Below are 24,370 nucleotides of genomic sequence, written 5' to 3'. Positions count from 1 at the left end.
AGGAAAAATGATTTTACATAATGTTAAGCACTTTGATGCTGATCATATAAAAAGGGGTCTTATGGGAGAGTCCCTTAAATGCTGTCTGCTGTGATGTCTGTAATGGTTACAGGCTACTGAAGGACGCTGTGCAGGATCCTGCCTGGGGACGACGCTATGAGCGGGTGCTGGGTGCCCTGCTGTGTCTGTGTGGAGCCAAGCTCAGGGCGGAGCTGGAGAAACAGACTCACCTGGTCACGCTGCTGGGAGCCGTGGCCGAGAGAGTGAGACAGGCCGGAGGGTCTACTCGACAGGTGAGTGTATGTGTGTGTACGGTCATGATCTGACTGTACTATTGCATGTTACTGTAAATTATTTTTGTTATAATGTTTGTTATAACTTCAGGTGGCGCTGCAAGAGGGCCTTGAAAATGTTCAGAACTTTTTCCAGAGGAACAGCTGCCGACTGCCCCTCAGCCCAAGTCTGGTGGCCAAGGAGCTAAATATCAAGGTAACACACAAACACACAGGTCATGAATAATCATCTGTTCTTGATAATTGTATCCAGACTAAATCCTCAAACAATTAGCAGGAGTGAATTTATAACTGTAAGAATGAAATGCAGAGAGCAGGAAAATAAAGAAAACCTCAACTGAACTGTTGGTCAGGAAACTAGAGCAGTCACAATTACATTGTTGGACCTGTGTGGTTCAAACCCGCAGTGGAAATGAGCTCATTAAACTACAGTTTGAATGAAATGTAAAACACATGCATGTTATATTCTCAAAGATACTCATACACATATTCAACAAAGATGATGAGACACTTCTGATGCCACATTCTTAATATCTGCATGTCATCTGCACAAGCAAGAGGATAATCATTGCTGGCCACAAAATGGAATTGTGGGAGATGAAGTAGCTTCTGATCAGATTTTCCTCTGGGGATTCTACCTGGCTGCATGGCTATCATTTTAGGTTCAGGTTTTACAGAGGCCATTATAGTCTAATAAAAAGTAAGAAAATACAGATCCTAGCTACACATGACTTTAATGTATCTCTGATATGAATGTGATCCATTAGTTCACCAGACATGTCAGATTGCATCTACATGACACTTGTCATGTGGCCTCTAATAGCTGCAACAAAACAAGAAGTGGCTTTGAAAATTTCTTCTTTTTGAAAATGTTCTCAAATTAAATCAACAATAAAGAGTAAAGCAGGATATTAAAAACAGAATAATGCAGGGCAGAATATAAACGCATACTGACTATGTGTTTGTGTGTGTGTAGACCTGCTCCTTCTTCAACTCCAACGCAGTTCCCCTCAAGCTGGCCCTGGTCAATGCCGACCCACTGGGAGAAGAGATCAATGTCATGTTCAAGGTACTGTACCCACACAGCAACACAGTATCTTGAACTTTGTGTGAAAAATGCTGACAATAAACAGACTTTATCATTTCAAACAATACCTGGTCCACGTGTATCTGTCACACACACACGCTCTGTTCATTTAAACTTGGGACATGACATCAGGTATATCAAAACATGCAACTGTTGTTTAAATCCTTAGCGATTGCAAAAGCTGCACTTTTCGCCCCCTGGTGGCTGAAATGAAATTCAACCAGTAATTTCAAAAGTGCAATATGTTGATGTAATCTGTCTTCCTGTTTGTTTGTTTGTGTGTCAGGTTGGAGAGGACCTAAGGCAGGACATGTTGGCTCTTCAGATGATCCGCATCATGGATCGCATCTGGCTGCAGGAGGGGCTGGACCTCCGCATTGTCAACTTCAAATGCATTTCCACTGGCAAGGACAAAGGTAGCAGTCAGACATACAGAAGCTGCTTTTACACCCTTAATTTCAAGTCTCTCTAAAATTGAGAGGAAATTTAAGACACTTCCAGTTACACTTATCCACGATAATGAGTCTTTGTTGGCCAGAAAATCTAAATTGCATTCCAAATCTAATTGCAATACTTGTGCACTTTAGCAGTTTACTAGACTCACACAGCCAGACCTGCACTTTGTTTTAGCACTTTGCCAGGCCTGAAGAAGTCTAGATTCACTCTGGTGTAGGGGGAAAACATGTATATGTTTTTTATTGTTATTATATATCCCTTTATATTCTTATAGGTCTTCAGGTCAGATGAAAATTCTGTAATAAAAAAAAAAACAATACATTCATTACACATCGTGTCAGTGTAAATAAACCAATAAATAAAAACGAATAACATATTATTTAATAACCTAACACAAACATACATAAATGAAGTGTATATATGTAAAAAGCAAGACTAAAATTTGATAATCTTTACAGGCTCGCTCTAACTCGCACTAATAAACTATACAGATCAATGCTCTCTCATCCACACAGATCATTTATAATTAAAGTGTAACAGCGCAGGGGTGTATGAAGTAGTTATTTCCACAGTCAGATGAATGCTTCATGGATACATTTTACATTTTTTTTTGAGACTGTATAGCTGTCCACATGAAATAACAAAGTGTAAATTGGGTCACTCAGACACACTTACACCAGTCAGCTTTTGATTTGTACCATCTCTGTCCAAAGCACAAACATACAGTGGAAAACTCTCGGCCACAAACTTTAGTAGTCAGTAAATAGAACTGTTGAATACAGCAGTCATTTAACAAACAATAATAATAAACCCAACCTATTTTTCAATTTTCTAACAGTTGATTATGATTCACCACCAAACATCTATGTAACAGCATCTGATCAACTGTTGCAATACAATATTGATTTAAATGTCATATCTAGCTGACTGTTGTGTGCTTGTAATGTGTTAATAAAAGTTGTGCTGTGTTGTTTAGGCATGGTGGAGCTGGTACCGTCCTCCGACACCCTGAGAAAGATCCAGGTGGAGTACGGCGTCACCGGATCCTTCAAGGACAAACCGCTGGCTGAGTGGCTCCGCAAGTACAACCCTGCTGAGGACGAGTATGAGAAAGTAAGTAACACATAAAGTTTGTATATGTGCACACAGTCACATTTTAAAGACAAATAATAGTGATCTATCACTCCAACCCCCCAGCAACTGTTTATGTGTGTTTCACAAAGTAAACACACTGAGCTGCTTTTTAATGGACATGGCTCAAATATTGAGACCATAATTTCCCTTTGACACAATAATTTGGCTGTGTAGGAGTTCAAAACACACACATTTCATGTACTCTTAAAGTTTACAGCAGTTGTAGACCTTTTGACGTCTAAATGTGAAACCGTACTCCCAACCTCCAACCCTAAAAATCTACCGTGAACTCTGAGCCTCAGTGCAACGCAGGCGTAAACATGTCATTAAATAAATGCTTTTATGGAGGTCCGAGGTCGGTCTGTTGCTCACTGGTTACTTCCTTCTCAACAGTTTGGGGTTTTTCCCCTCCCTAACAAACAGTCAGTATTACATTACATTATGGCAGTAGCCATCCAAACAGTAACTCTCTCTCCTTCCTCTTTTTAGGCATCCGAAAACTTCATCTACTCCTGTGCAGGTTGCTGCGTGGCAACCTACGTCCTGGGCATCTGTGATCGTCATAATGACAACATTATGCTGCGCTCCACTGGTCACATGTTCCACATCGACTTTGGCAAGTTCCTGGGCCACGCCCAGATGTTTGGCAGCTTCAAAAGGTGAAAATCATATTTCTGCATGTGGATGTGTCATGTGTCATGCTAGTGAGATAAAACACGGGTTGGTGCGCTATCAGGGTTTAAAGGCTTTTAAATAAGGGTGTATCAGGATGTTCATTAGTGTTACCAGGCAGTTAGCGGATAATGGGCGATAAGTCCTGTACCAGCTGATAACGGTGAGGAATGCTAATGCAGAATCATGAAGGAATACATTAAGTTGTTGGAACATTGGTACGTTAGTTATTTTCTCCTTTACAGGCATGAGAAGATGGACACTAAAGCTGTGTTTCCTAGTTGTACTGTATGCTAAAGTGTCCACCAGAAGAAACAAGACACATATTGTCACAATTTGTTCTCACCATTAGGTCAGTCTCTAAGAAACTCAATGACCCACAATTCCTCTGTATTTCAGGTGTAGCAGTTGCTTTATTTCTACACCGTAAGATTAATGTGTGTTTTCAGCTATGACCTGGTTCGTAGCTCACACACTGCACTCATTCCCAGCTGGGATGAGTCCAGGTGGGCTGCCCCACAACAGTCTTCCACTTTTTGCCTCTCAGCATCTCCCCTAAAGTATTTAAAGACTTTGTAGTACTTGTTTAAGGGTGCCCCTGTCGTAGTTTTAGAGTTATGGGGGAGTGAATTCACGTCCCTGATCCAGGCTTCAAGGACTTAAACCAAAGACCTTCCATCCACAAATCCTCTTTTATAACTTCTTGGCTAACCCCCTCAGAGGCTGAATTTAAATCCTCTCTCCTGCCCTCCGTCTCTCCCATCAGGGACCGAGCTCCATTCGTTCTGACCTCTGACATGGCGTACGTCATCAACGGAGGCGAGCGCCCCACCAGTCGTTTCCAGCTGTTTGTAGACTTGTGTTGCCAGGCCTACAACCTCATCCGCAAGCACTCCGGGCTTTTCCTCAACCTGTTGTCACTGGTGAGACAGAACACACACACACACACACACACACACACACACACACACACACACACATGCGCAAACCATATACACAGTTATAACCTCAGGTGGTAGAGCAGTAGGAGAGTGGAGGGTCACTTTCTGTTTAAAGTGTCCTTGGGCAAGATACTAAACCTTTTTTTTTTTTTTTCATAAATTAACAAAACATTTGCTAATTTTTATGCCAAACAACTAATAAATCAATCACTCAATCAATCAACTCACTGTCACAGTTGTAATTAAAGTGCTGCTGTTCTTGATTCTTGTTTTATTGCTGCGTTTTTCTGCCTCCAACTTCTTTTCTTTTGTTAGTCTTTGTTCGTTGTGGCCTCCTTTTTAAAGTGTCCTCCTTGTGTAGCTGAACTGTCTGCTTTTCCACCTGCAAGAGCCAGAATAATAAGAGATGCAAGCAAAGCAGTTGTGCCTTCATAATAAATCAGTGCTTCACTGTTGTCCTGGAAATGTCTTTTTGTAGAATAAGTTGTAGTTTATTGCTTCTTGATATTTCTCAAAAGGATTATTGCTTTGTTGTATTTCTGAACTGTGTTTGTGTCACTTCAAACACAAAGAACAAAAAGGTTCAATGATACCACATATTAATTATTAACTTAATTCAACAAGTATTCTTTAATATGGATGTATGCAATGTTGAAGATTAAATCCTAATTCTGTTGATATATGTATGTATAGATTTTATGGAATAATGTTACCGTACAAAATGATGGGTACTAAATTGAAATGAATAACCCAAACATTTATTTGAACTTGTGTTCATCTCTTCTCGTGTCTGTATCTCGTAGATGACGTCCTCAGGCCTTCCAGAGCTGACGGGCTCTCAGGATCTGAAGTATGTGTTTGATGCTCTGCAGCCCCACAACACAGATGCTGAAGCAACTATCTTCTTCACCAGGTAAACACATGAACTTAACTAACGTGTCTCCACTCTTGTTTCACTAAAAAAACACATAAATTGGCAGCCTGGGTAAAGTTTTAAATGTGACTCCCCCAGCTCTTACACAACCTCCAAACTGAAAACATCACAAGACATGAAGAAAACAAGGACTCTTTTTCTCCTCTTCTGAAAGTATTCCCATGTGCACAGCTGCTATTTTGGCCACGCTGGTTATTTTCAGTTCAAGGACAATGCTTTGTTTTTTTGTTTGCTGCGGCAAACTCAACCCACCAGGTGGCAATATAGCCATAGGAAGGAACATAACAGCTGCTGTCTCACATTACAGCAACAAAAAACTCCTGACACACTAGAACCACAATCAAGCTGTCCTTGTCCTTGTTATTGTCAGACCTGTCAGGTCAGCTTTTAACTTGGTGTGTTGCCGTGTCAAAACTTGTGTAACAGCTTTATGTCAAAGACAAAACAACATGTTGTTTTTGTTCCTCCCCGTATCTCTCTCTCTGATTTCCCACATATTTGTTCTTCCCCTCCTCTCCAGGCTGATAGAATCCAGTCTGGGCAGTGTGGCCACCAAGTTCAACTTCTTCATCCACAACCTTGCCCAGCTCCGTTTCTCCGGTTTGCCGGCCAACGATGAGCCCATCCTGTCTTTCTCCCCCAAGACCTACACTCTGAAACAGGAGGGCCGCATCCTCCACGCCTCCATCTTCTCCTTCCAGAAGAGATACAACCCTGACAAGCACTATGTGAGATTCACTGTGTCATGGTTGTCTTAAAATTGCTTCAATGTTCTGTCATGTCTCAGGATGTGATCAGTAAATTGACCTACATCTGACTGCACGTCTGTCTCCCTCCCTGTCCTCTCTGTAAAGACGTATGTGGTGAGGATCCTGAGGGAAGGTCAGAATGAGCCCCAGTTTGTTTTCCGCACTTTTGATGAGTTTCAGGAGCTCCACAACAAACTCAGCATCCTCTTCCCCCTCTGGAAGCTGCCGGGGTAAGGCATCACCTCCTCCACTGTGACCCTCTTTATGTCTCTCTTTACCGCACTGAATCCCTTAATACTCACCAGAATCTCACCTTCACAAAAAGCCCTGTACTACATACAAGCCTGCTGGCGCCTGCCCTCTATAGTCATGTGAGGTTGCTATGCAGTTGCTACCTTCAGTGCAGTAACAATAAAGGGAGTTACATCAGATTCTGTGGAATAGTAAATGTACTTTCTCTCTCACCTCATCTCTAGTTTCCCAAACAAGATGGTGCTCGGTCGCACCCACATCAAAGAAGTGGCAGCCAAGAGGAAGATGGAGCTCAACAACTACGTCCACAACCTGATGAGGAGCTCCACAGAGGTCACACAGGTACACACACACACACACACACACACACACACACAGTAATCAATAAACTCAGTGAGACAGTGTCAGTATTATGTACTCTTCAATGAACTAATCTCATGTTCTTTGTGTCTAGTGTGACCTGATCTACACCTTCTTCCATCCAATTGCACGGGATGACAAGACAGAAGGTTTAGATGCCACACCCAAAGCACCAGGTAAATATCTACAGTTCATGTTCTTCGAGTATTTATCATTCAATGACACAAGAAGATTGTTGCCGAAACAGTCATTGTATAATTTTAGTCATTTATTGGGTAACAGAGTCTGCGTCTGCCTCATTTACCTTTAATTTAAAAATGTGTGCATTCGTGTGGTATCACCTTCATGAATTAGATGTGTGGCGTCTTGTTGCAGAGCCTCCACTGAGTCCCACTTCTGGTCGCGTGGAAGGAGAAGTGAAGCTCTCAATCTCCTACAGGAACAGCACTCTCTTCATCATGGTTATGCACATCAGAGATCTGGTAAACACAGCGATGATTTCATACATATCCCGAGACACTGCTTTGACACGTCAATTTATTATGTTGTTTTAACCTTTTTGGGTTCATCTATCTGCTGTCATACTAATAAGCCATCTGCCTGCCTTCAGGTTTCCGAAGATGGAACAGATCCAAACCCATATGTGAAAACCTACCTGCTTCCAGATCCACACAAGACTTCCAAACGCAAGACAAAGATCTCGAGGAAAACCAGGAACCCTACTTTCAATGAAATGGTTAGAAAATACTAAACTGAACCCATATAAGAACTTCATGTCCATCATGCTGCTGAACAGACCTTTATAAACTCTTCCTCCTCTTCCTCCACAGTTGGTGTACAGTGGCTACAGCAAGGAAACCCTGGGCCTAAGGGAGCTTCAACTGAGTGTGCTCAGTGCCGAGTCACTGCGTGAGAACTACTTTCTGGGCGGAATCACACTCAGACTCAAAGACTTTGACCTCAGCAAGGAGACAGTCAAGTGGTACAAGCTTACAGCCGTCCCCTACTTCTAACCCTGCATCTCCCGAAGCCTGAACGCCACCGCAGCTGCCGCCACCGGGAACGACGACGCCACCTCTCCAGACAAAAGCTGCATTCACATCATATGGGAAAGGCGGCAGATGTGGCCTTACTTGAAAATACTTACATTTCAATTAGAAAAATATAATTTCAGAAATTTAAAGTCTAAGCAGTGATATTTTCATTTTTAAATCTAACAACCCAAATGGACCATTTCTTGCACATGTTTTTCTATTAATATTCTCAAGACGTCATGGCAGGATACAGCTGTACTTGTTGCTGAAACATCACATGTGTACATGTGTTGAACAACTGATCAGTAACCCATCAGAATTTCACCATGGTGTCCTTACAGCTTCAAACTAGTCTAATATAACAGTGATCATGTGGCCTCTGTGGTTATTCCTATATGACATGAGTGCGGACTTCAAAACTCCTTCGAAATACCCTCAAAGGGTGACCGAACAGGCCTATTCACAAACCCTCAAAGAGGAGCCTGCTCTCCATTCTTCACTATTTCTTTAACTAATCAAGATTGTTTCTGTGACAAGCAATCTCCACTTATTTTGTCTCTCTTTATTTCCTAAACTATAACGAAGAGCTGTAATGTTTTGTACATTTTGATAATAGAGGACCAAAATGGCTTACTTTCAGAAGAGTATATATAGATTGACACATTTATTTTTTAAGGACTAGAAAGGGGGCTCATTTTTACATGCTCCTTGTTTATTTTCTATATAGACAAATAGGAGGCATCAGGGTTTCCTGCTTCGCAGCAGACACTTCTGGGTAGAGTAGTCCAACACACCAGATTCCAGGAAATCAATAGTGACCTTATGATTCCCCAAGAATGTGCCAAAAGTAACGAGAGGGACAGCAAATCAAACCACTCTCCCGAGCAGGGAGCTGAACAGGGTGCCTTTGTTTGTGCTCACAATCTCCTTAATGCTCAACTTGGCCTTATTGCTATATGTATTTTATTAACAATCTGATGTGTCATTCTTAAAGAAAAATCTATATTCTGTAAAGCTATATCAATAGTTCTTCCAGAGCAGGTTTGTGCCAGACCGGCACCATAAAGGTTTTTTTTTAACAGTGGACTGCCACTAAAAGCACACTACCAGGTCTTTCTTGATTACTTGACTATTTTCACACAGCACACCTTAAAGGGGAATTTGTATCATAAGCTTCGGAACACGCTCTTGTCTGTGCTCTGGATGAAGAGATTATGGTTGCCCAAAAAACGCTGATCATAAGTCAGTTCAGAGTTTCATTGAGGTGGTTTGAAACCCGATTTCAGACTTTCCAACATGCAGTTTAGGGACTGAGTTAAAACTGGAGTCTGGATGTGAGGCTGTTTCAGCTCAGGCAGCAATACCACACTCACTTCCGGTGCTGAACAGTGGTGTAATGACGCCGTGATGATTAACTCCGTAAAAGGTTATCAATAACTTAAACTGCCAGTGAAGTCCAGATCCAGTCACGTTTTATAATATTTACGTGAGAAAAGATTCTGAATTTTGAGGCAAACTGAACACAGATCAGCAGTGAATAGGCAACTTTTCATCTTCACAAAAAGGGAACAAGATCCTGGACAAGAGATTAGCTGCTTTCCTCTCCACTTGCTAACTATAAATTGTTGTTAATGTTTAATAAAGAAATTAAGATGAATTTATCTGAAAAGTTTTTTAAGAGAAGATCTACAAGACATTTGTGATCTAAGAGCAACACACACTATGAATATTAGTGACTTGATCCACTCTTTTAGTGACTGTACAAAGAAAGCAAGCAGAGTTTGTATTAACATGGCCAGTTATTTATTCTTAATTGGTGACCTGTAACCCGAATGGATCAGTGTGTACTGTAATCCTTCTTTCCTAAAGCATATTAAATGTTTTTGGAACAAATCTGATGAGACACTTTGTTTCTGTTGTATGAAATGTGTTGGGTGTGTTTGGTGAATTGCATTTGGTGAGTTACAGCCATAGAACCAGCTGGTTGACTGATACTTCCATTAAAGTAAAGACAATTCCCTTTCTGCATTCAACTGGCTGCTCCAAGAATTCAACTTGATGGCATCTTTTCAGTGTTAAGATGATCCTGTGTACTTGTACCTGTAATTGCAGGTTTAGGTTCAAACATAGCTCCAAGGCCCTGGGACATATATCTAGATACCAACTTGTCATTTCCATCCATGATACTGATACATTTATCTATATATATTGGTGGGGGGTTGGTGAAATGTGGGGTTTGATGTCTTACCCAAGGACATTTCATCATCTGGACAGGTGGAGCTGGAGATGGAACCACCAGGTTGGTAGCTGCCCCATCTATTTATGAAATTGAAACGATGCTTTGTAAGTCCTTAATATTCTATCTGGACTTCGTTAAGAACATACCTCATCCTTTTTTCCCTAGAGCAGTGGTTCTTAACCTTGTTGGAGGTACCGAACCCCACCAGTTTCATATGCTCATTCACCGAACCCTTCTTTAGTAAAAAATAAAATATGATTTTTTTACTGGTGCACAAAATGAACGCATGTGATGCATTAACATCACCTTGTTCAAATAACAAAACCAACACAGTGCATGAACTCACAACAACTTACCTCAGTGTGACTTCTGCTGTTGCCTTTGAGAGACCAGTTCAGATATGCGTGGCTTCACCTTGGCAAGTGCCAGTCTCATGTCATTTTCAAAGCAAAGTCTGTTCCTTTTCTTAGTTTTTATGTCCAGCATCCTCGAAAACGATTGCTCACAAAGATATGTTGTAACAAATGGTATAAAAAATTCCAGGGCGGAGGCTCCACCGAACCCCTGAGACCGACTCACCGAACCCCTAGGGTTCGATCGAACCCAGGTTAAGAACCACTGCCCTAGAGGCACAGACACAGCACTCCTATTAAATTAAGATTGTTAATGTATGCATATATAAGTAGGTATAAATGGTTGGGACTTTTAGACCAAGTCTCAAGACCAACCCAGAGCCCCATTTAAAAATTAAGTTAATATTGCGCCTTTAAACAATACTGCAATATGTTGCATCTGTAAACACAGTAGTGTAAACTTCTAAATCGCTGCTGTATTTTTTTTTCCAGTCTATCAATGTTTTCAGCAATAACATCATTGTTGAATTATTTTGTTACTATAGAATCAGACTGTTCTGAAATATATAATGCAGGAATATTTACTAATTATTGGCATCTAAGTAAGTAAAAACAAAAATTATCTACATAAAACAGGAAATACTTTAATGTCACTCCAATGGAGCCCTACAAGACAAAATGCAATAGACCTGTTTTACGGCAGCCATTTTAACATGAAATAGTAGAGTCAGCGCAATAATATGAATTATTATATTATTAATTATATAATTAAGGTTCTGTTCCATTTAGTGTAGCAGAGGCTTTGCAGACAGCCAGCATGCAGCACAGCAGCACCCTGACTCAGTCTGAGCTGAATGGAACTGAACCATAATTAGTATCATTGATAACACCTGTGTTTACCTACTATTGTGAACACGCTCTGTGATCATTTTAATAAACTGTGTTTGTTCTTGGTTTTATGAACACGCTGTCGTGTTTGGAATTTGTACAAATCTCTACGTGTTGAACGCGTCCGGCAGCGTCAAACAAAGCGCCTCTTTGCGTCACTGCGTCACTTCCGACGCAGGCGCAAAATACCATTTTCTGTCGCGTGTGCGGCCTCTCTTCCTCCACCGCCATCATGGGTCGCATGCACGCTCCCGGGTGAGCTCTCTTTTTATCGTTTTAAGTCGATTTTTTATATCCCCTGGTCGGTTTTGACGGCACGATATAGCTTGTAAACATGTTATGGATGGCCGAGGACCAAATTGAGCTGTTTATTTGAGCGCAGGATTGAGAAAAGAAGTAAAATATCTCCACCCGCAGAACGACATCTATCTCCTGCTAGCTAGCGTTAGCCGGCGGCCCACCACGACTTAGCTGCTCGGAGTTAGCTTCCACGTTAGACACTTAGATATTACACATTAACCATCAAAATGCAATATTTCTCTGTATTGTTGATGAGGATATTAAACCCGTGTACCCTTTAAAACATGACTAAGTTTTGACAATGGGTAGCACGAGTATAAAGCTAGCGTTAGCCGGTTTCCTTCGTGGCTTCATGCTCACTCGTACTGTGTTTGCCTGCACGTTTCTCCGTCAGACTGTCATCGTGTCTAACTAGTCGCATGTCTCTCTTCACAACAGAAAGGGCTTGTCCCAGTCGGCTCTGCCTTACAGGCGCAGTGTTCCCACTGTGAGTACCACAAGATGTTTGAGTCTGTCACAGTGACGGTGGAAAATGTCTGGACCCGTTTTGGTAATAATCGTGTAATGAATTCATTTTCAGTGGCTGAAGCTCACATCTGATGATGTCAAAGAGCAGATCTTCAAGCTGGCCAAAAAGGGTCTGACCCCCTCTCAGATTGGTAAGTGTCTCATGTGGAAACTTTAGAAATGTTTAATAGTGTGCGTATAAACATGAGCACATCATTCACTGCATTTCTCAGTGTGTGAACACCAGCTGTGACTGATGTGCAGTCTTCTTAAACACTTCTGGCTGGATCAGTCAGACTTCAGGTTGTCTCGTTGATCAGAGACATGTAGAAGTATGTCTGCTCTCTTTTGAACTTAAAAAAAAACAAATGGATTACTTTTGTGTGGTAGATCTGATGTGACCACTGTTACTGATTAACACAAACTGACCCAGTGCACGTCTTGCCATTCACCACCTTTTATAAATCACCTGTCTGTATTAATATGGCAGTTTGACAGGTTGTCACTAATTGAAGAATCTGCTTCAATAGGCGAGTGTGTAGTGTGCTAGCCACTGTGTTAAGCGGACACAGTGCTTTTCCATGGACAGCATGTGGCATGGACTTGCTCCACTGAAAGCTGCATCACAAACTACAGTGCAGTTCACGCATAACAGCCCAGTCAGCGATCTGTCCTCAAAGTGATAGGAAACCATCTTGTTTTTGTAGTGAGTGTTTAAGTACTATATTATTATTATATATTTTCTTTTCACAGGCTGAAGGGGGCTCATTAAGACAGTTTTCAGCTTCATAGTGTAATTCTGGACTTGATTTAGGGAACTGTGACACAAATATAATTTAATTGACTGGTGTATAATAATATAAATAAATAATAAATAAATAAAAAAAATTATCGTCGAAATTATCCTTTTACATCTGCAGACACCATAGGTCCTCTACCGTGGAGTCTGCCATGTTCTTACAGTACACTGCATTCTGTGTATTATTTGGCCACTGTAGTTTATCCTTAATGCTCAGAAGACAAACTGGTTGCAATTAGCAATCACACGGCTAGATGTCATTTGAAAAATACACACTGGTCCTTTAAACCCACTTTACAACTTCAAGTTCAAGTCAACTTTATTGTCAATGCTGCCATATGTACAGGACATAGAGTATTGAAAATTCCTTTTCCTATTATCCTGTGCATACACATGACGTAAAATATAAGTAGGGAGAGAGTGAAGATTTGACTTTTGGACACAAACTACATTTGACGATTGATCCATTGATTATAGACAATTGTCTTTGCAGTTAACACTTTTCTCACCACCTAATTGAACGTTAATCAAGTTCAGCAGGGAGAACTTCACCCTTGAAATCTGTTTCCCCACCTGTTGCTTTTCAAACATTGAGCTTCGGTTGGGTTAGTGAAAGATGATGCTCCAGCATTAAGCGATCCTCTTTGATATTTTTAAAAGTTATTTGTCACTAAGCTGGCATGAGAAATGCATGAAGCAAACTGTTTTCTGAGCAATAAACGTCATCCAAGTTTCAAGCGTGTTTTTCACTATTCTAGGTGTGATTCTGAGGGACTCTCATGGTGTGGCCCAGGTGCGTTTCGTCACTGGCAACAAGATCCTGAGGATCCTCAAGTCCAAGGGCCTGGCCCCTGACCTGCCCGAGGATCTGTACCACCTTATCAAGAAGGCTGTGGCAGTCAGGAAGCATCTGGAGAGAAACAGAAAGGTAAATTAGTCATTTACAAGTGCTACCTAAAGTTTGCACACCATCTTGGATAAGCAAGCTGTTATGACAGTTCAATTTGGTGTTTGGAGAAACCATTTATTTATATATTTTTTGATAATTTAAATTTGGCTGGGTGCCCATTCAGTAAGTCATACCATAACATTTTGTAACTTCTACTTGCAGGACAAGGATGCCAAGTTCCGCCTGATTCTCATCGAGAGCAGGATCCACAGGCTGGCCCGTTACTACAAGACCAAGAGAGTACTGGCCCCCAACTGGAAGTAGTACGTATTGGTTGTGCTTGTTATATTAAGCTGGATGATTAACACCAGCCTCCAGTCCATTGATCTGTTTACATGTGCCACCTACCAGGGTCTCTTTACAGACAGCAACATTTTTAAAGTTGTGATAACTGGTGGTGTGTGGTCTGTATGCATGCGAAGATGCACAAATCATTGTCCTGCTCTTCCCATTATTGAGAGTAGTGATATTTCTGTTGTGCTAGAAAAATCTGGAGGTAAATTAGCAGAGTGGCGACTTGGTGCCACCTCTGCCAGTCCCCTTCATACAGTCCACTTCTACATTTTGTTAACTGTAATTAACATTTGAACTGATTCCAGACTTGTATCTTTTGAGTCATTATACTTGGGACCAAATAAACGTATAGCAGGACAGTATTTACATTCTGTAGAGTAGTTTTGTATACCATGCTGGTGATTTTGAGTGAGTGCTCCCTCTAATGTTTCTCTCTTTCTGTTTACCAGTGAGTCCTCTACAGCTTCTGCTCTGGTGGCATAAACTCAAGACTTTTTGGATTAATAAAAGAATTTAAATTGGAAACTGTTCTTTGTTTGGTTTTTATTGTTAAATGTGTTTTAATTTGGAAATCCTAAAACAATTTGACTTGGTTTGACTTGATTATAGCATAGACAGTCTATATATGGGCATGTTTATTAATTGTGGGAAAGAGAAAATGAAGCTGCACCCTTCTGAGGAAGCTGTTTTTGTTTATTTGAATCTTTGAGCTCTTCCTAATGTCTTTCATTTCCTGAATCCTTTCAGTGGATTAATCGTGAGGAGCTGTAGTCAGGGCTTTCCTGGTGGTTGATGAATTTACGGGCACTTTCCATGCGTCAGACGTTACGTAATTTGGGGGTGTGGTTTTGTTACGTACAGGGCGGGGTGTTTGGTAAGTGAAACCCGCATTGTCCAATCAGCGGGGCCTGACGTCAGACTTGTATCTTTTAAGAGATAGTGTTGCAATATCGAGACATCCAGCTTCTACTACAACGACGACAACAACACAACGAGAAACATGGAGAAAATACATGAGCACATTTGACGAAGGAGCGCAAAACATGGCACAGACTTGCCGGAAAATGAAGCGACAACACATCGACGCTTATCTGTCACTGACAAATACGCGAAATCTGTTGGTTTTCGACGAGGAATACCAGAATACGTGAGGATTTTCTTTCTTAACATTACCGCCACAAATCCAAAGGGAGAGGAAAGAAGTGAAGAAAAAAAATGGCTACGATTGTCGGTCCCGGGAAAGGTTCTGAACGGACGGCCATGGAGAGGTTCGGCAGCGGAGGGATGGCGCTTCTGCCCTGGACTAAACAGATGCTCACCGTGCTGTGGGAACAGCTTCGGCTGCTGGTCCAAGTCATTTACTACACCTTCATATCAGGTCAGAGAAAAGTTCAGATAAAACTTGTTACGTTGTGAGTGTGGCGGAGTTTTTGTGCTTTAACGGCCCCTGCTTCCTCTGTGACGGAGTCTGACCGTTGGCGTTGAGCGTTGGCGGGGTCGCTGACGTTAGACGGTACTCTCTCTTTTTTTTTAGTAGCGTCACCGCAAATAAACAAGTCTGTCCTAAAAGCTCTCATGAATACTTCATGCTGAGCTCACACAGGCTGTTTCTGTTCTCGGAGTCATAAGTTAGTGTTCTGGTCCACTTGCTGTTTCACTGTTGGTACTTCCCCTGCTGTCACAATATTCTCTATAAAGTCCCGATGGAATCTCCAACATGACACATTTTGTTTTGTTCTAAATCTTGAATTAAGTATTACTTAAAAATGCCAGTTGATAAACGATGACGTTACCAGCTCTCCGTCTGATATTAAAAGCCAACATGTGACCATATTAATAATCCAGAGGCAGGTGACACTGTGTTGATGCCTCCGATTATAATTAGCCACATAATGCTTACATCATTCTGGTTAAAGCACAGTTTGCAACATATTTAAATAAAACAAAAGCATGTTTTTGTTTTTAGTGTTTCTTGATGACCACAAGATGATCAGAATGTGACTTTTATTCATTTCCATTGTGGATTTCAATCTGACACTTTGCTCCTGCTTGTCCAGTTTTCCAGATGTTCAGGTTCGAGGTTCACGTGAGAATCACAGACGAGACGGGTCAGCACATCCAGCACATGACCTCGGCGTCAAACCCGACCGAGTCCTTCCTCTTCTCCTCCCTGTTTGACGGAGACAACAGCGTGATGGTCGGAGGTTCGAATCCCCTTTCTAACTTCTGCGCCGACGTCGACACCTTCGCTGGGAAATCCACCGCAGAGGCCCTGCTGTCCAGTCTGCGCGCTGACGACCTGTGCTGCGGACTAGTGGACGATTTCGTGTCCAGAACCGGCAAAGAAGACGGCATCTTTCTAGGACACCAATCCAGCTGGAAAATGGGCTTCCCCGGCGACTGGAACATCTTTGTGTCAAGCGGAGACAGCTCCAGTTCCAGTGATACCTGCCATAAAAGCAGCGAGAGAGTGTTCAAGCAGAAGATCTCGAAGGAGAACGTCTTCAAACAGGACACTTCGGAAGAGGACAGAAGCTCTCAGTGGAGTAGTGAGGAAGACCAGAACGTAGTGGAGTTTGATAGTGAGGAAAGTAAGGCGCTTTGGGAGTCTCTGTCAAAATCTAGTGATCCCTACAACCCCTTCTTTTTCTCTGCGTGCATTTCCACAAATACCAACATGGGGAAAAGTAAGCGTGAAGCGAAGGACGGCAGTGACACTGACATCATGTCAGTGAGCAAGGCGAGCGAGGAGATGTTGGGGCCTCGAGGCCTCAACATCTGGGTCAGTCGCTCTGACAGTGAGAGTAGTTGGAGCAGCTGGGCCAGTTCTGATGGTTCGAGCCCCGACATTGACGAGGAGAGCGAGAGACTCTTGGAGTTTTTCAGCAGTCCTGACCCCTACAATCCCATGTGTTTCACTGCGTGCACAGTCACCGCCACCACCACAGTCTCTAAGCAACAGGCCCCACTTCCTGCACCTCCCTCCAAGTCAGACACAGACACAGAGGACAAAGAGAGCAGCTTTCCTCCTTCATCTGAGGACGATGAAGAAGAGCAGCTGTGGGAATCTCTCTGCCAAAAGGACGACCCGTACCACCCTCTCAACTTTCAGGCCTGCCTCCAGAGCTCCCCAACAACAACAGCCCTGCAGTCTGGAGAGGATCCAGATGCCCTTGATGCCCACCACACAAAACGTCCACCCACAAAGGGAAGGAGACGTGAAAAAGCAGCAAAAACACCCAAAAAATCAACCAAGCCTTCTCTTCCAGAGAGACATTCAAAGCATGACTCGCATCCAGACAAAACACTGGTGCCCTGGAAAAGACCTGGACAAACACCTCAGTCACAGCCGGAGGAGAAGAAGGAAAGCACGGCCGGCAGCACCCAGAAAAAGGTCATTATCTAATAACAATTTATACTTAAACTGCCAGACAGGATTAGACCAGCATTAAAAAAGATCCCTGTGGAATCTGAAGTAAGAATAGTCTGCTCTGTAAATACCGCAGAGCTCTGAGAGGAGCCATTCCACTTTACTGTAAATAACTTCAATGTCAAAAACATGTTTGAGGATATCAAGTGCCAGAATGCCTCTAGGCATTATAAGTTAATATATTCATGTCAAGGGAGTGTCTCCTGCTCACTTTTACAACCTGAATCTCTAAGATAAGGTTGGATTCCTGCTTCGTATCGCACAGTGTGTCAAGCTGAGTTGTTGTTTGCTGTCGGTTAGCAACGCTGCTGGTCGTCATGACTAAGTCGGTCATGTGATTCCCATGAGTCAGCAGGGAATTTTACTTCCGTACAGACTACATGAAGTTGCGATAGTATTGTCAAGTCATTCAAGATATCTTCAATTAAAGGCCTGTTACATCAGGAATAAAAATAGTCAGATTTTCAGATTACCAGCCAGGAGAACGTTCACTGCTGAGAAAGTACATGCTGCTTATTGTGCATGTGTTTTTTCATGTGTAGGGTTTTCACAGCTCTGAGTGGTAATGACATCAATGCAGTGACATTTATTTGAGGTTGAATCAGCAGCCTATAAACCACAGAAGAAGTAGTACACACACCTACATGTCACATGTCCGTCAGGATCGTTTTACCAACTGTGATTGAATTTTCTCTCTTTTTATGGCTTTCAGGTGCGATTTTCTCCTCTTGTCCAAGTCCACGTCATGCGGACCTGGCCATTCGCTCGCCGCGCATCTCGTAAAGGACACTGGGAAGAAATGGTGCGAGACCGGGACCGCTTCCGGAGGCGGATCCAGGAAACAGAGCAGGCCATCTGCCACTGTTTCACCCAGGAACACAGAGAGAGGATCCGGGCGTATCTGGACGGTGCCTTTTGAAATCAATAAAAGTTTTGGACACTGAATGTTTAATTTCCTTTTCGGATGAGAACTCGTGATTGGTTGCAATGCAACAGTGATTTTTTGATTTTAGGCCAATTAGAAATTTGATGTTAGGCCAACTTTAATGTTCGGTGTCAAGTTGAACAACCTTGTACCTCAAAAGGTTTTATACATTGTGTGACTGTTGCACTGACTGACACTTTCTCATATTAACCTCAGCATTAATGCGTGGAATGTTGTTTTTGTATGCCTTATATATTGATGACCTAGTAATGTAATTTATTTATGCCCTATGGAGCTTGTCTTTTTACATTTGACCTCTTTGTTTTGAGTTTTTGTGTTTTTCTAAGTGTGGATCTAGAAGTTAAAAGTAGATACTGATGCTTTGTAAGAAAGCGGAGCTTTACAGTACAAAGTGTTTTGAAAAGTTTTGTTAGCATGATGGATACATATAAAGTTCTGGTGCAACGTTTGTCTGATCTGATGTTTTACTTCTTGCTGTTTCAGTTGTATGTATTTTATCATTTGATGGCACATTAAGCAGCCTTTCAACACAGAGCGCGCAGCGGGACGTCTTATTTATTGTGTCGAAAGGAAAAGATTCAAACACTGTCCGATGTGACTCCCTCAGCCTCTGATGGTAACATCCTGTAGCCAAAAGAAACTTGTCGTTAGGTGCTTTGTTAAATCAATAAAATTTGTCACAAGATCTCATTGTTCTTTGTTTTTTAGTTGCAAAAGATTCAGGATTTATTAGAAGAGAAAAGCACACAGCACTGGCCGAATGTTTTCCTGTAGATCTAAATGACTTGTCCTTACTTGTACTTTCCTGTTTTAGCCTAACAGTGAAGTGGGTACAGTACAAAATGTTCCAGAAATGGTGTCAAACACACACAGGGTCACATTGCTCAGTAGGTTGTTCATTTAAAGGGAAAAAGCATGCAATAGTGCACGTAGCAGCTGTGTCAGCTGTTTTGTGAGGTCACGTTCTTGAGAAATAGCCCGACAATTCAGATATTTACCAAATCTAATCTGTATTTGTCATACTGTCGCTATCACAGTTTGAGCTGTCAAAGCCTTCAGCCTCACTGCGGTCAAACAAACCACTTTAACCTCTCACCCAGTTTGGACGCACCCAGTGCTTTCAGGTTTCCAAACGCACCTGTGAGCAGCTTCCACCTGCAGTGAGACCGAGGTAACTGCAGAACCTGGTTCACTTTGTTAGCACGTCATACGCACTGAGACGGGACACCTACATCAAAACCTGGCTTCATTTGCATAGAAAAACACACAGGCATTATTTCAACATTTGAGAGGCTCAGCTTGTAGTCACGACACTGAAATGTAGTCACTAGTTATATAGAACCATGATGTCTGAGACTAGACTAGATTTAATCCAACCTAAAGATCTGCACAAATAAATCAGTGTGTGCTGATTTTACAATATGTCTGGTAAGTTTTGCTCCCTCGCTCTCTCTCTCTCTCTCTCTCTCTCTCTCTCTCTCTCTCTCCTCCACACACACTCATACTCATGAGCTTATAATTTCCCAGAGGGCTGTTGAGTCTCCGTGCAGACTGACTGCTGTAAGGCTGTCGTAAGACAAGGGTTAAAAACACCAAGGATGATGAAATGACTTTCCAGAGAGATGAAATCAATTAGCAGGTCTCCGACGCTCTCCCCATGTCTCCTGCACACACACACACACACACACATACACAAAGATGGTGCAAAGGTGAGCAATCGCTGACACTGTTGCTGTGTCAACCCAGCGGTGGGTCTTTTGCTGATGTTGTTCCCCCGCCCTCCCTCCCACATGTTGTCTATGTAAATTGATCTCCTGCTGGTGCCGCACACAGAAATATGGAGATTCTTTGTTGATGTTTGTGGTTCAAAATGGAGCCAAAACAAAAAAAAACATGCAGAAATAGTTCATATCTATATTCATTATCTGAATCATTTACATGTCATGTCATCATGGAGGGTACAGTATATGTGGAACCACTCAAGAATGTTGCTTTAAAAAAATCAGACCTCTGCTCTGGGATGAAGCAAGGGAACCATTTCCAAGGAGCTCTTTTTAATAATTTAAAAGTCTGAATCCTGTTTTATGGAACTCAGAATAGCTACAACATCCAACGACATTTCAACAGACATTAATCAGCCCAAAGTTCAACCCAGAATCTAAAAAAGGAACTCATGTATTTAATAAAAGATGGTTTATATTTATGGTTAAAACGATGCATGTGTGGGATTTTTCAGGATAGAAAGTCTTATGTGCTGTAGAGTTTGTAAAGCTCTTTGAGGTAAATATGTGATTTTGTGTTATATAGATACACACACACACACACACACACACACACATATATATATATATGGACCTTGAGTTGTTGTATCGGATCATTTACAGGTTTTCTTGCATCTTTAGTTTTGTACAGTTGTGGCCATCACAATAGGGTTCCCCATGATGCAAACTAAAGGAACCATTTTTGTTAAGAGTGTACATTATCAGGATGCTGTGCCTCTGTTACTGAGGCATCTGAAGCTGACCTGAAGACATTGACTTATGCTGAGAAGTAAAAAAAAACCCTGTATTATCTGTTTTTCTTTGGTGTGTGAGGACAAGGCGACGGGTGGTTGCATTTGTCTGCCATCCCTATTTCTTATTTTGCTGTTGGTGAAAACACCACAAGGTGCTTTTACCCAGAGCTGAGGGTTCAGTGTCTGCCCAAGACCACTTCAGCAAGAAGCAGCGACTCGGATCAGAAATCAGAGCTGACTAAACACATTATCCCCAGTTACCCAGATGAACACGCCATCTTCTCCTCCATTAACGCTCCCGCTCTCCCTTCCCTTTAGCTTTCTTTTTTTTAAACCCACTCCTCTCTTTGTATCTTTGTCTCCATCTTTCTCCTCCTCATCCTCTCTCAGTATCATTAGCTCTGTGGCCTAGGCGACCCCGTCTCCAGGCAACTGGCAGGAGTGGCGAGGCGTTGAAAGGATTGCAGGTGATTGCAGCAGAGGCAGAATCAGCAGCAGCAGAGGCAGAGGCAGTGGGTTTTCAGCCACACACACACACACACACACACACACACACACACACACACACACACACACACACACACACACACACACACACGCACACACACATGTGGTTGCCCCTCTCACTTGCCTGCCAGAGAGGGGTATCTCCTGGGTCACAATTAGCTGATGATGCAATCTACCAGCAGCTATTGTGTCTGACACTGACTCAAACAGACGGACTGCATGAAATGCAAACGGAAACAAAGCTTATCTTCCTGTGCACAGGAACAGTTGTGCAGCACAGTTCATGTACAAAACACCAGGAACAAAACCACCTGATACAAAATCCATGCCTTATCTCTCTTTAAATTGCATCATTTTATTTATTCATCCATTCTTTTCATGATTTTAAAATTCCTACTTTATACGTTTAAACTTTCTTCTCATGAATGACGTTAAATCTGTCCAGTGCATATGTATATTTCACATTTAGGTTGCACAGAGGATTCACGCTTTCACTTCGATTTACATTTTCTGCCTCAGTGATTAACAAAGTGGACCTCAGGGTCCCTCGTGGGGCCTTCAGGGGCTCCAGAAAAACCCTCAGCAAAGTAAGGACTGATTTACTTTCACTTTAAGAGAATGAGTGAAAACAACATTTTAATCTATCATTGTCATTCTGAACACTATTATATCCATATATGTCTCAGCCCGTACCACCCAATATGATTCAGACAGTATGAAGTGTGTGACAAGCGCATATATCTGGTAAGCACTTATCTATTCCACCCACATGCTCAGGAGGATTAGTGTGTCTGACCAACACCCAGACGGTCTAAATACAGTGCTGTCACTGCGCGCTGTACTTTTGAATTTGAGTTGCAGTGTTTCATTTGAGCCACTGGGTGACATGTCTGTTTTCTCTGGTACGTGACACAGCACACACACAGTGATCACTGAGGAGGGACGACAGGTTAAGTGCAATGATCACATGTCAACTTCACCACCACCATCAAATTACAGGTGGTTGTACTAAGGTCAGGATCATTTGAAGTAAAAATCAAGTAAAAGGTGTCACATAGAAAGCTTTGATTACAAGATGTATCAACACCAGAAATGGGGGGGGGGGGGGGGGGGGGGGGGTGGGGGAGCATTAGGAAAAACATTTCCCACCTGTTCATAAGTTTTAATCATAGGAGAGAAAATAATTTAGCTCAGACCACTGACAGTATAAAGAATGTAGTGTGTGCGTGACACCCACAAGTTTCAGAAAAAATGTTGTCCTGGCTAATCTGAAAATTGGCAAAGGATCACTGGCGGACAGGAGGTGGGCTGAATGACCTGGGTGCTCAAACAGGCCATCTGTAACAGCACCCACCTGTCAGTTAAAGCGACCGTGCTCTTAATTCTGCATCACTTTAAGCTTTAATATAATTTGAACAGGTGGGTTGTATAAAAATTCATCTCCCAGTACAGTTGTCATGAATGGGGAAATTAGCTATAGAGTTCAAAAAAATGTTTTTGGTCTGTAAACAGGCTTTAAACATGAAGTTGGATATTTTAACATGGGGACTTATGGAGGTTGACTTGTTCTATAGCCAGCCTCAAGTGGACGTTCAAGGAACTGCAGCTTTTGGCACTTCTGCATTGGCTTCATTTCACAGCCAGGCTGCTGCTTGGATCAGACTTTTTTTCCCCTCACTGGCCTTTCAGGACTTCCATGAGATGAGTAAAAACAGATAAACAGGTTTTATCTTGATAAATACAGTCCAGTTGTTTTGGTTTTGAGATTAGTGCAGCCTATAAAACTGAGGTCACCATGGGATCAAAATACCTCTGTTTATTGTTGCAGCGCATGTGACATATTTAGAGCTTCCTTCCAGACCCAGAGGACCATATTTGGACATCCAGTATGAGCTCAGACAACAACTATGTAACTCTGCTGCCCTCCTGTGGTAAAACTGACAACAACATTAAGGCCAAGAGACAAGAATCATCATTTATTGCTGATTTGTGCCCTAAAATCAGTTAATGCTAAAAAACAATTATTATTGATTGATTATTATTGATTATTATTATTACTTACTGATTATTTCTCAAACATCCCTGTGTCAGAGCCACCCTCCCCCCCCCCCCCCCACAAAGTCTCTACAGTCACTACTGCAGTGGTGACATGGAGACAGCTGGTTAAATGTTATGTGTGTGGATATGATATTATTATTCAATAAGCTTCAAAGGGATTGTCATTCCCAGCCAACACAGCTGACCTATTCTTTGTTCCCGAATATGCCAACAAACAAACAAGGTCCCAGAGAATCATGTAAACAGGGAAATCATATTAGTTCAGCGGATTGAAACAGAACAACAATTACACTGTAATCCAACACAATAAGCTGCTTTGGGGGGATTCCCTGCTCTGATCTGGCTGATGGACCAGCTTCTGACTGAGCAGCAGCAGTGGTCTTCTTACTGAAGGACTTATGATCGCAAAGCCTTACATTTACAAAGTTTATGAACTTCCTGAGACGGTCCTGCTGTTTTCTGTTTTCAGAATCTTTGCTTCTCTTCATGAGCTAATTCAGACATTTGGTGATGCATTGAGTTCATCTAGTGAGAACACGTAATCATCAGCTAAAATTAAGTTTTCCATGTGACATGATCATCACCATGTCATCAAGTTCCTCTGTGATGGCGTCAGACTGGTAGAGTTAGTCTGGGCTGTCCATGCTAAAGTTAGATGCATTCGTGTTGTTCA

At 42.1% G+C, this 24,370-nt stretch overlaps 3 protein-coding genes, 1 long non-coding RNA gene and 1 other non-coding gene across 7 annotated transcripts in view; 4 read left to right on the top strand and 1 right to left on the bottom strand.

Moving 5' to 3' along the window:
* Nucleotides 1-9,805, top strand: part of pik3c2a (phosphatidylinositol-4-phosphate 3-kinase, catalytic subunit type 2 alpha) — a 43,530-nt gene extending 33,725 nt beyond the window's left edge. For both annotated transcript variants that reach the window (XM_010734426.3, XM_027276541.1), the window contains exons 19-33: nt 113-293; nt 385-489; nt 1,270-1,362; nt 1,667-1,796; nt 2,813-2,949; nt 3,460-3,629; nt 4,409-4,565; nt 5,387-5,496; nt 6,038-6,245; nt 6,372-6,496; nt 6,743-6,860; nt 6,973-7,054; nt 7,254-7,360; nt 7,489-7,614; nt 7,709-9,805. In XM_010734426.3, coding sequence (XP_010732728.3) covers nt 113-293; nt 385-489; nt 1,270-1,362; nt 1,667-1,796; nt 2,813-2,949; nt 3,460-3,629; nt 4,409-4,565; nt 5,387-5,496; nt 6,038-6,245; nt 6,372-6,496; nt 6,743-6,860; nt 6,973-7,054; nt 7,254-7,360; nt 7,489-7,614; nt 7,709-7,891 — 2,032 coding nt within the window. In that variant the 3' untranslated portion in view covers nt 7,892-9,805. The remainder of the gene's footprint in view (nt 1-112; nt 294-384; nt 490-1,269; nt 1,363-1,666; nt 1,797-2,812; nt 2,950-3,459; nt 3,630-4,408; nt 4,566-5,386; nt 5,497-6,037; nt 6,246-6,371; nt 6,497-6,742; nt 6,861-6,972; nt 7,055-7,253; nt 7,361-7,488; nt 7,615-7,708) is intronic.
* On the bottom strand, nt 9,002-10,379 carry LOC113745087 (uncharacterized). Its single transcript, XR_003461968.1, has 2 exons — nt 10,161-10,379; nt 9,002-10,012 (listed from the first exon to the last, which is right to left on the bottom strand). It is a non-coding gene; the product is annotated as an uncharacterized LOC113745087 (long non-coding RNA).
* A 1,156-nt stretch (nt 10,380-11,535) lies between these two features.
* On the top strand, nt 11,536-14,766 carry rps13 (ribosomal protein S13). The gene is made up of 6 exons (XM_010734425.3): nt 11,536-11,647; nt 12,131-12,179; nt 12,273-12,351; nt 13,757-13,926; nt 14,110-14,210; nt 14,691-14,766. Exons 1-6 carry the CDS (start codon nt 11,625-11,627, stop codon nt 14,722-14,724), a joined length of 456 nt encoding a protein of 151 aa, XP_010732727.1. The 5' UTR covers nt 11,536-11,624; the 3' UTR covers nt 14,725-14,766.
* On the top strand, nt 14,370-14,499 carry LOC113745089 (small nucleolar RNA SNORA19). The gene has a single exon (XR_003461969.1). It is a non-coding gene; the product is annotated as a small nucleolar RNA SNORA19 (small nucleolar RNA).
* Nucleotides 14,767-15,118: 352 nt separating the features above from the next.
* Nucleotides 15,119-19,302, top strand: LOC104921782 (protein phosphatase 1, regulatory subunit 15B). 2 transcript variants are annotated; one of them, XM_010734424.3, is made up of 3 exons: nt 15,119-15,619; nt 16,299-17,635; nt 18,384-19,302. In XM_010734424.3, the coding sequence occupies exons 1-3, from the start codon at nt 15,457-15,459 to the stop codon at nt 18,588-18,590; spliced, it is 1,707 nt and encodes a 568-aa protein (XP_010732726.2). In that variant the 5' UTR covers nt 15,119-15,456; the 3' UTR covers nt 18,591-19,302. The 2 variants fall into 2 exon arrangements, with proteins under 2 accessions (XP_010732726.2, XP_027132344.1); XM_027276543.1 differs by lacking the exon at nt 15,119-15,619 and adding an exon at nt 15,652-16,088.
* Nucleotides 19,303-24,370: the final 5,068 nt, after the last annotated feature.

The sequence above is a fragment of the Larimichthys crocea genome, unplaced genomic scaffold (genome assembly GCF_000972845.2).
Source record: "Larimichthys crocea isolate SSNF unplaced genomic scaffold, L_crocea_2.0 scaffold434, whole genome shotgun sequence".
NCBI classification, from domain to species: domain Eukaryota; kingdom Metazoa; phylum Chordata; class Actinopteri; family Sciaenidae; genus Larimichthys; species Larimichthys crocea.
This window is presented reverse-complemented; position numbering and strand designations above follow the sequence as displayed.

What these genes read in the sequence shown, in the direction of transcription:
- rps13 (XM_010734425.3), top strand. Translation starts at nt 11,625, where the DNA reads ATGGGTCGCATGCACGCTCCCGG. An exon ending in ACAGGCGCAGTGTTCCCACT is followed by an intron (nt 12,180 to 12,272) that starts GTGAGTACCACA and finishes ATTCATTTTCAG; the next exon opens with TGGCTGAAGCTCACATCTGA. An exon ending in TCTGACCCCCTCTCAGATTG is followed by an intron (nt 12,352 to 13,756) that starts GTAAGTGTCTCA and finishes TCACTATTCTAG; the next exon opens with GTGTGATTCTGAGGGACTCT.
- LOC104921782 (XM_010734424.3), top strand. Translation starts at nt 15,457, where the DNA reads ATGGCTACGATTGTCGGTCCCGGGAAAGGTTCTGAACGGACGGCCATG. An exon ending in TTACTACACCTTCATATCAG is followed by an intron (nt 15,620 to 16,298) that starts GTCAGAGAAAAG and finishes CTGCTTGTCCAG; the next exon opens with TTTTCCAGATGTTCAGGTTC. An exon ending in CCGGCAGCACCCAGAAAAAG is followed by an intron (nt 17,636 to 18,383) that starts GTCATTATCTAA and finishes TATGGCTTTCAG; the next exon opens with GTGCGATTTTCTCCTCTTGT.